Genomic DNA, 11149 nt, shown 5'->3' with positions numbered 1-11149 from the left:
GGATGGGGGCGGGGGGGACGGGGCGGAACTGGATGAACATGGACTGACACAAAAGGGTTTTTACAGTAGGGTCTGCACAGCCAGACAAGATGGCTAATCTTCATAGCAGCAAGGTTCACAAATTAATGCCAAACAAAGAATGATGGGACAGTAACTTAAGAGCAGTCAGGGCCATCTGGTAATTCCAAACCTCTTCTCTTGTGCACTCGAAGATCACTTGTGTTTCAAAAGACCTTTTTAGTTCTCCTTAAGAGTTTTTTTGTGGGGTGAGGTCGTTGCTTATTTACGTTGTCTTCCCAAGTTCAATTTTCTTCTGGATGGCACGTGCTGAGTGATAGATCAAGGAGTCAATGAATCCTGCAACTAAAAGGAAAAAACAGATGGATCAAGCCAGACATGCCTCAAAGAGAGAACAACTCCCAGGGAAAGAAAACACAAACCCTTTCATCAGTGGAAAGGAATTCCAGCTCGCCCAGACAGAAAACAGCTGCTGCTGCTCAGAAGAATAAGGTACTAATTTCATGAGGACAGACAAGATCCAGCTTGCAGGGCAGAGGTGATCATGCTTCTCCAGAAAAAGATCTCTCTTACAGAAGTAAAAATGAGACAGGCTGAGTCACATGTGTTTACTGATGAGTGAGAAGAGTCTGGAGAGGAAGCTGATGCTGAGAGCTTTATGCCATGTCATTGTCCTGACCCAGCTTGCCAAGGGCATCCTTCCCATTTCTTGCTCATTTCACAGTAACCTTAAAAGTAAGCTACTCTGCCTGATGCTGCCCTTTAAGGATGCCCTTTATCGGAGACTGCAATGTTTACCCACCAAGGACACAAAGCAAAACAAACCGATGCCTTTAGTTCTTTCTTCAGTATTTTCCCCAAATGTCTCCAGCACTAAAGGAGCCTATTAATTCAGTGCTTGTTTGGGACCGCAGCAAAGCTCAGAATGGGTCTACTGCACCACAAAATCCAGACAACCCTGCATCCATCGAGGCAGCTTTCACAGGACAGGAACCCTGAGGCTCCTGCCATGGAGGGAACACAGGATGCCGGGGAGTGAAAGTATTTTCAATGCCTCAATCTAAGCAATGAGTAAGCAATTACTTGGTCCTACACAAAGACAGACATTTCATTACTATATAAGGCTTTCAAAACTTATTTTCATGACAAATGCAAGTGCCCTCTAGCACTGATTAGATTTGACAGCCAGTCAATATAAAGAGTAGCAGCTAAAACGGGAACTGAGTCTTCTGTTTATAACTGCAGAATATGGAATTATTGGCCTTACTATCTGTTCTTTGAGTAACGCTTCAGATGACTGTCTTTTGTCATTGTTTCACCCTGAAATTATCTCTACTTGTGGAATCAATTTGATGCTGTAACACAAAAACTGTTACACAGCTGATTTGGTCCGTCCTCTAGAATATAGAGAGTTTGAACATGGCATATGGCAGCAAACACTATGAACTGGCTGTCAAATCCAATCAGTGCTAGAGGGCACTTGCATTTGTCATGAAAATAAGTTTTGAAAGCCTTTCCCTGAGTCAACCACAGAAATGAATACGATCAAATTCATTACAGACAGAAATCCTGTTTAACAGTATGAGGTTAATTGAGCATTGTGACACCTCAGGCGACGGGAAAACCTTGCAGATAAAGGTATTATGTGATATAGGTATGTGATACACGTGTTACGTGATATAGTAGCTGGCTTCTCAGGTCCAGTAAGATCTGCTGACCAGATCTCCGGGCTGGCCCTTCACAGCCACGTGAGCATCTCTGCCTATGTTTCAGAGCACCCTGGGTTATTAGCTGGAGTGCAAGGCTGGACCAAGGCTGGGCTCTGTCACACGCATGGAGCTGAGCAGATGCTGATTAGCTATTCCAGAAGCCAGCACTGAGAATGAAGTCCAGACATTCAAATGGCTCTGCCCGAACAGCCTGTCCTTACGGGACCCCGTCTAGCTGTGAGGGCTGCTTTTAGTCCCTGCAGAGCACTCACTGGCGCTCCTATGTCTGGGAACACAGCTTGAGCCCTCTGAGATGGCTATGCCCATGGTGACCTGGGTTCACAGATCTTACTGGCTTTGGTTCCACGTGAAAGCAACTATCTGCTTACAGACCCAAGCTGGCCAAGAAAACAGTACAGATGCATTCATATGGTATGTGAAAGACCGCGTTATTTGAAAACAAAACGTCCTGCAGAGCATCAAAATGAAATACTATGATAGGTCTACATCATAATGAAACAAAGTATTTCATCAGCTGAAATATTATAATAGGTCTACATCATCTACAGCGTCTTGAAAGTCGGCAGTGCTGATTACAATCTGATGCCGCTCCCATGGCTCTGTAGAACATGCTACATCCCCTCCTGAAGGCTGAAATCATCTCTCCCCATCAAACAGGGATTTATTACCAGCCATGCAGACTTTAGAAAGAGTAAGATGTCAAATGTTTATGCTTTAGAAAGAAAAAGGACTGAAAGGTCCAGTACCTGTAAATATGCCTCCAACGATGGCACAAACTCCCGTGAGAAAGTGCGTAAAGGACCTAGAATGAGGAAAGCAATTTGAACAACCGGCATGAGCTCAGATACCAATATGTCAGATAAGTAACAATTAACTAATAAAAACTAATTCATAATTATCATAATGTTCATCATAGCACATGTAAGTATGCATTATACAAATATTAATAGCTGGCAACAGATTTAACAATTAAATAACCCCTACTGGCTACGGAATGGAGTTTGTCACCTGATTTTATTGAGTAGCATCAGAGCAGTGCGCTCCAACGAGCTCAAAGGCAACCCTAGGAGGCAAGTACTGAATTTATGGTCTTTTAATCCCCAAGATTTTATCCACTCCTACCCAGACAGAATGCACAGCAGGCTGCTGTAACACAAAACCTAAATCCCTAAGCACATGTTAATACATTTTAAGGTGTGGGCATTGGCTGTCCCTCATTATGATCCTAAAAGATCGGACAGCTACAACCCCTTCCATTCCCCTGCAATTACATGCCCGTGATTAACAGAGGACCCGGAAAGAGCAGAGAGGTTCCACGCTGACGACAACATGCAGAAAAGCTATAGCAGATGCAGGTTGGGTAAGGCGGGTGCTGCTGTAGGTGCTGGTAAGATGGGTATGCTATATAAATCCAGCCTTCCCATTAAAAAAGGACTTTGAGGAAATTAGTCTGAACTGAAAACCATTGTATCAGACTTCTGCTCGCTGCACCAACTTCCTTCTCCATCTCGATACTGGATTAAAACGCTTCAGGTAGTATCGGAAAAACCCCAATCCCTTTCAGATGTGCACACTGAGAGGAAGGGCATCTGGGAGTGCCTCTTCCTCTCCACTGACTGGGAAGGGGCCTGGATGGCTTTCAGGCATTTGTACCGTCACGTCTGAGTGAGGACGGAGTTTTAAGCTATGCAGAATGACAAAATCAGTGGAGGGTGAATGGAATAGATTGAAATGTCTCCTACCTGTGTTCCTCTGTCAGCTTCACCATCATGGGCAAAAGTTCATATAGCACAAATACACCAGGCAGACCCTGGTCTCCTAGTAGCCCATTGGCTATTTTCTCACGTCGCGTAACTGAAAACTGGTTAGTCCTTACCACCTAGCAGGAAACAAACACAGCAAATGTTGTTTTGTTAACGAGGAATAGGAGAGGCTACTAAAACATGAGTTCAGTGAACCACATCAACGTAGCCCTGCCCACTCACTTGTGGGGGGCCTGACAGTGGTTACAAAGGGTCATAAAGAGCACCATCAGGATCAAGTCTATTTTTACCACAGGCTATCAGTTAAAGCCCCAGCTAGCCCCAAGAACGAGTGGTGCATCAGTCTCCAGGCTGGACTGTTTTGGGCTCTGCTGGCAAGTAATGGCATAAGCTGTCCCTCTCGACCTCAACCCCAAGTCCACGTCATCCTCTACCAAAATGCAGTCCACCTAAGCCTGCTTCAGGAGACAGCACCGATGTGAGAAAGCCATATATATTCAAGAATGAGAAAAAAAGTAAATAATACACAAAGGCAGGAGAGTGCCAGGGCTGCAGGAGGACACAGAATGCCCATCTCTATATAAACGAAGATCACCCTGCAGCATTCTTCTGCGCCCCGCCATTCTTCTCCATGTTGTTCGTACCAGTCCTATTCTTAGAGCAAATAAATTGGGTTTCTGTAAAATGAAATTATGTTCTACCATCCCTAATAAGCTATCTGACACAAATTACGATCCAGGCTGAGAAACATACTATCCAGTTTCTCTACCAAATTCCGCATTTGGAGGTTCCAAGTACTGATTGGGTAACACAGCCCCTGGTATACATCTGGCAGCACTTGGATCCATAGTTACCATACGTATAAGCATCACGGTCTGCGTGGATTCCTCTCCTGGTGACTTAATAAAAAGAAATTCTTTTGACAGGAGAAGTCCTTTGAAAACTGAACAACAGCTCTACAGCAGAATGCAAGATTTCATCAGGAGAAACAGAAGCCATGCTATACTGGGAGGCGGCCATAAGAATAGGGCTCCGCTTAACTATCCTTTGTACTTCAGGAATTTCAATCATCCACAGAAACTGCAGAGGCATCCTGAATCCAAGCAGAATGAGCTTCAAACACGGTCTGAAGGTTCTCCCAATATCACCTCATAGCAAGTAACTTCCACCCAACTTCCAGGAAAAAACAGACGGGTCCTTTCTAGGCAGGGGATTGAAGAAAGAGTGGTCCACATAAGGATTTATCACAGGAGAACCGAGTCTTGCAAACAGTTTCAATCTTTAGGGCAGATGAAGAAACACCAACTACGTCTACCTTTCCAACAGATTCTGTTAGATTGCTCTGCCCACACTGCTCTAGGATAGCTTCGCTTGAATGTCTGCATTGTACCTACTACTGGGGCCGCGTGGCTCCCCAGACTTGTGGCTCCTATGCAGCCTCTGACATAACTAATAATCTGCCGGTGATTGACATTTCAGAGTGCCTAAAGCAACATGAAGGTTGTGTGGATGTGCAGTAGTATGTTGTTCTGATTGCAAGGATATGTGGTACATGCCCGAGAGCGGCACGAGTTTGGGTGAAGAGCCTGAGGTGGTGGTAAGGGTTCCCAGCATTGTGGGGTTTGCACAGCGTTATAAAACTGCGTAGGACAAGGGAGTCATATTCTGGTGTAGTTTCATCCACACGTAGATCAGTCCTTGCACTGAACGAGCCCCAGAACGACACTTGGGTTTCACCTCAGAGGAAGCTGGTTTGGTGTCAAAGTGAAACTGGGCATGGACCACCCATGCAGCGTACAAGATGCAGAACCAAAACCTCGGAGACGGCTAAGCCATCTTGTACGTGAATGTTCACAGAGGTACTGGGGGCATGTGGCACCTGTCTCTTCCTCACAGGGTTAGATAAGTACGCTGGGTAGCACTGGTGGTGAAGCCCGCACAACAGCAGAGCTGCTGCCTCTACTGGTGTTCTCTTTGCAAAAGAAACACAACAGCTTACATCATTCTGCTGCCCTAAGACTATGGGGGCCCAAGTAATGATAACTGACAGGTTTGGTTTGGTTTGTGTTGTTTTTCAAAAAGAGGTTCTCTGTAGCTCTTGAGATCCCCTGCAGAATGACGGCAACCAAAATAAACCCTTCCAAATGAATGAAAGAAATCACAATTCTTTCAACTCCCTCAGGCTGCCTTCAGAAGAGAGCATAAGTTTGTCTCTGTTCTCAGGATCTTCCTCTCACCCTGGTATCTCCTCGGTAATTTGTTTATCCTACCTGTCCCAAAAGAAGGACATATTCTGAAAGCAGGGCTGGAAATCTAGCCACGCTCTTTTGGAGGCTAAAGGAGTTTTTAAATCGGAGACAAGCTGATCTTGGGTTATCCTCCAAAGAACATTTTTAGGATCTCCCTGCTGCTTTGACTTCTCCTGAGGGAACACGATGAAAACGGCATGGTCACTTTGATCTAGGTGGGATGGAGGAGACCGAAATCTGCTTCATCACTGCTGCAACATTACGGATAACGTTACACCATCGATACTGTTATTCTTGCTGGGGTGGTTATCTGAAGAAAACTCAAAACAGCTTGTGTCGCTTCCACCAGAGGTCAGATATGGTCAGCGTCAGAATTGAGGAGAAAGCCTGAAGGCTTTCCCTTGCCAAAGCAATAGGGGAAAAAAGGTACTTACTTCACCATCTACTTTCATATACACCGTGGGGACCACTTTGACAAAGTACTGAAACATCATGGAAGCTATAAGCAAAGACAGAGAGGCACAATTAATAACCGGCAAAGAGCTGGAAAGCTTGACTGACAGGTTAGGTAGACGCAGATTGGTTTTGTTCAGCTTGTCAGGGAACATCTTTCTGCACAACAGCTACTGGAGGTTTTCAAGGACAGTCAAGTTAATGTCTGACATAAGTTTTCCTTTTGCCAAAGTGAATCTCATTCCTGTTCCAACCAAAACCAAAGCTACCGGCATTTCAGCCTTGACTAAATGGAAAACTTTCTACAAACCAGTTATCTTGCTATAGTTTTACCAGTACGACTTCTTGAAAATTCTTATTCTAGCACATGAAAACCTTTATATTTAACGGCATAGCCCTAAGAAAACATACTCAACTCTAAATGAGTATCCTATATCAACTTCAATTACCACTACAGTCTATTCCTGTAGAAACATGGTTTCTGTCACATCAGGAGATGAAGAGGAAGATCTGCATCGCTGAAGAAACAAATACGAGGAGAACTCCTGCTGCTGCCTCAGACCAGCCTGCTCCTTCTGTTCTCTTAAGGATAACGGAAGGCAGGAGTCGCTTTGAAAACCTATTTTCCATGAAATTCCCGAGAGGAGGAGAGTATTCATCCATTCATACAGAAGAAGGAATTCTCATATACAGTATCTTTAGCTGGTCTGCAATAAACATAAATCTGACCTGCAGTCTGCTTCTCCCACTTCTTTTCCGGAGCACGTGGTGTCAAGCCCTAATTCCTCAAGAATTTGCCAACTGGTTCTCCGAGGCCCAGGATGGAAAGCTTCAGCCTACAGAGAGAATTTTACCAGCCAGCTACAGGCCCCCTCTCAGAGAGTTTGTTACTGCACAGAAAAACTACGGCATCACGATCGTATCGAGCATTATGACACCTTTTCATTTTTCTGTATTTTATTTTAAGCACCATCCTTTGATTTTGGGTGCAAGAATTAAAACTGACGGTGGAAAACTTAAAAGAACGGATTCAGGTAGGACTAACAATCCTACCACCACCTTAAAGCAAACAACGTCTTTCTCCAAGCTTTATTATATGACAGCACCCCAAGCACCTGCAAAGACAAACTCTGCAGACTTCAGCGGATCTAAAAAAATAACTAATCTCTGCAGCGGCATATAAAGTGGTACGGTCAGGATCTTTCATGGAAAATGCACACAAGCAGGCTTGTGTGAATAAACCAAGATTATAGTTTGAGCAGCAGTAGCATGAGGAGAGAATTGCCTTTCCTTCTCAAGGCAGCTGACTGGAGCTATCTAGGAAAGATCAGCAATATTTCAACTTCACTGCAGCTGTTCAGCTGTTACTGCTGGGTACACGAAGGTCAGGCAGACACCACAGCTCTCCAGCAACTATCAATTAGGCCTTTTTTCTCTATCCTGCATCTTCTGGTTATCTCCTACGGCGCGCAGTAGCTAGACAGGGCCCTCCCTGAACTACACCTGATGCAGGCATTTAATAATGATGTGCTGTACCTGCTGTTGTGCATCCATGAACACTGAAAAGAGAGATCTTTCAGAAAGGTCGCAGAATCAAAACACGTTGGCAGAGTTGTTCCAGATGAATGGAGGCAGCTGTTCCAGAAAGAGCACAAGGTGGAGGACTCCACGTTTTACGCAACGCTGTCAGGGTTCCTGTTAAAGACTGGGAACTTCGCTCCTGTTCTCTTCTAACACTCATTAATACAGACACTCAAAAAGAGATTTCCCTCAGCTGGCTTTTACCTTGCTGTGCAGTGATGTCCGTCCCATCCAGAGGGTTCACAATGCCTGGATAATCCCTTCCAAATGAGAGATGTTTGATATAGTGCGTCACATTGATCTGAAACGGAAATGCTAATAACTCAAACAACTGCACAGCATCCGAGGGGCAAGGTAAGGGGCCTAAAGTTAATTATTTGTATATTTTTCTGAGTGTGGCTCTGAACACTGTGACAGGACCTCCCTTACCCTAACAGTAAGTAGCACTTAACAGCAAGTAGCACTTGCTCTTCTTTTTTATTCATGGGAGATTCCAAGATGCGGAATTCCTCCTTTTCCTGCTGGAAACCCCCAGACCCCGGTGCCCTTCCCTCCCATCTACAGAGCAGGCTCTCCCACCCACTCCCCCCCCTGCCACAGGAGCACCATGCTGTCAGCTGCCTCGGCGGCATAGGTATGGGTATCATCTGCTTTCCTCCGAGCACCAGGTGAACTCCAACAGATCCAGAAGCAGTTGTGAAAATGTCAACCTTTGAAAACTGGGAAGCACAGATTAAGGAGCAAGGCAGTCTCAGGAAGAGGGGAACAGGCTTGCCAAGCAACATGCAGATGTCCCAGAACATACTTCAGAGCCCTGTGTGAAAGCAGGTCCCAGGTTCTGCTCAGACTCACAAAGCCAAATCCGGCCGGGATCAGTACATTAGGATCTCAGTGTGGCAAAGGGAGGGAAATCCAGAAGGAAAACAGACCAAGGGAACCAGAACACTATCTTGGGAACACTTACATTATCAAGTCCGAAGCTCTGCAGATCGTGGACTGTAATAGAAAAATAGTTCAACAATATAGTTCAGACTGTGGTAACAAGCATATCTGTTTACCTTATTCTAGCTCCCTCTCTAGAGGGAGCTCCTCCCGTTTCCATCGCGATCTAAAATGGCAAGAAAATCCCCTGGGTTTCTCTCTTGCTTGCAGTAGGGCATGCGATAGATAAAACTGCTGCAGTTCCCCTCCCGACATAGACTAGCCACTGCTAGAGTGAAGGAAAGTAACTTTAATTTGGGGTTAATTCAGATCAGGTTTTTCAGTCCTCACCCAAATGTATTCTTAACCTAGGGCAAAAACAAGATTCCAGGGGCAAGCAAGTGTGTTACCTCAGTCACCACCCTACACACATTAACTCCCCTAACTACTGTAAAACACAGAGGCGCACCAGATCTAAACCAGCAACTGAGCAGAGCACGTGCCTTAATACCACATGCAGGTGCCCTAAAGGAATCATCATCATCATCATCATCTTAGCAACTCTCAGCGCTCTGCCTATCAGCCTTGTTACTGCTGCCCGGAGAACGCACAGGGAAAGGAAAAGTCTTTGCGGGGACGGCCTGAGCAGGGTATCTGCAAACCACTGGTGGGGCCAAGGTGACTGTCACCAGTGCTAGGATTTGGGGAATTTGGCCTGCCCTCTCTCTGCCCTTCCTGCGTACAGCCCTATGACGACGCTGGCAGCCCCACGCACCCCCAGAAGGGATCTGGCAAAGATACGGGCAATGGGAGGCAATGGATATCTTTTGGTTGGCTACTTAACATGGCTTTATGCAATGCCAGAAGCAGCAGTCTCAGGAGGAAAATATAACTTACAACTCGATTTCAGTATCGCTCCTACCAAAGGAGCGAAACTTTGGGTTTACCCAAAGTCACACAATCATCTTAAAGCAGCCAGAGGCTGTGGCGCATTTTGACACGTAAATTCACGTGCTCAGGAAGCCAGACCTCACCTTTCACCTTAGCAAAGAAAAACACACTTCAAAAATCATGGACTATTATTTTAGGAGCTGATGGAGTCAGATCACCAAGTGCTGCTCCATTATCAACAAAGATTAGGAATGCTGCCCCCTTGAAGGGTTTCTGATACACAGCCTGGCACAAGACAGGCTGCAAAGCTAAAGAACTGATTGAAACCAGCCTCTCCTTTAAAACATTTATTTAACACGAGTGTGCTGTGAACTCTTTTTTTCCCATTAACACCTCTCAATAAAACACCAGAAGCTTTACTTGTATTTATATAAACCCCTTACGAAACCCAAAGATACATACATGCAAAACAGAGAATGTACAGTTAGAAAAGGAAATGCTGAGCCTAAACTACACTCCTCCTAACGCTCTGATTTAGGGAGAGGCCCTCGCATTTCACAGTTAAAACATTCAATGCTCAGAAACTAAGGCTGCAGTCATTGGAATTAAGGCAACGGTTCTGCATTACAAAGAGCTCAGAGCTGCACTGGCTTCAGATATTCCTGTTGCTATCTCTGACAAGCGTGCAGACCTATCGCTGCCACTAGCACAGTGGTTTGTGTGCAACGGGATCAAAGAACTCATTTGGCTTTAAGAAAGAAACTCCTACTAAAAATTTAGAAATAGATGTGAAATGGTGGGGAGGGAAAGGAAAGAAGGGAGAAATGGCCTTGGGATTATGCTATGCTGTTTTTCCTAACGGTTACCAGCAACACCCTGTTTCACGCTGCAGTATTATTTGCACTTAAGTCAAGAGTTAAGTGGCTTAGCTGTCAGTGAAGTGTCAAGTCCTGCTGCCTTTTGTACAGACACCAGCAGGCTAACCCTCAGTTAATAACAAAGTTCTATGGAGATCCTGGCTCTGGTCGATCTGCATTTAAACTGGACCTACTACCAAAGGAATAGAAGAGTCTTTGTCCCCCCATCTTTCTCTTGATGGCTCATTCCTGTCCTCCTTTCAGACATGAGCCACATCAGAGAACATATGAGGCTGAAATGTAAGTATTGCTTTACGTGAGGCTATTCTTCCAGCCAGAGCAGCTCCAAAGTAAGGTTAATTGCACAGCTGCACAAACGCTTGTGCTGCCCCAGTGCAGCGATGCACAGGGAGGGACAGGGATGCTCCTCCTGGTAGCTGTGCTCCTAGAACCCTACACAGGATCATGGTGTTTATCCAAGCTTTAACGCTTGGGTAGTCACATTCATTAGCACGTGAAGTGGGAGCTGAGTACTGGTAAGGCTGACAAATCTTACAGTAATAGCACAGTACCAGAGAAATTCAAGGGCAGCACTTGAGAAAGACCAGTCATTAACTAACCTGTGATACTAGATTTACATCGTGCATGACCCATTTTAACAGTTATGGCTATCCAAAACAAAATTT

General features: G+C 45.2%; 1 protein-coding gene across 1 annotated transcript in view; it reads right to left on the bottom strand.

The window, feature by feature from the left end:
* Positions 1–10: 10 nt before the first annotated feature.
* Positions 11–11149, bottom strand: part of ERGIC3 (ERGIC and golgi 3) — a gene marked incomplete at its 5' end in the record, with an annotated part of 37147 nt that continues 26008 nt past the window's right edge. The window contains 6 exons of the mRNA XM_009329351.1: positions 11–363; positions 2495–2550; positions 3491–3627; positions 6195–6259; positions 7999–8095; positions 8759–8790. Of these exons, the coding sequence (XP_009327626.1) occupies positions 284–363; positions 2495–2550; positions 3491–3627; positions 6195–6259; positions 7999–8095; positions 8759–8790 (467 nt within the window). The remainder of the gene's footprint in view (positions 364–2494; positions 2551–3490; positions 3628–6194; positions 6260–7998; positions 8096–8758; positions 8791–11149) is intronic.

This window comes from Pygoscelis adeliae, unplaced genomic scaffold (assembly GCF_000699105.1).
Source record: "Pygoscelis adeliae isolate BGI_AS28 unplaced genomic scaffold, ASM69910v1 Scaffold407, whole genome shotgun sequence".
Classification (NCBI taxonomy): domain Eukaryota; kingdom Metazoa; phylum Chordata; class Aves; order Sphenisciformes; family Spheniscidae; genus Pygoscelis; species Pygoscelis adeliae.
This window is presented reverse-complemented; position numbering and strand designations above follow the sequence as displayed.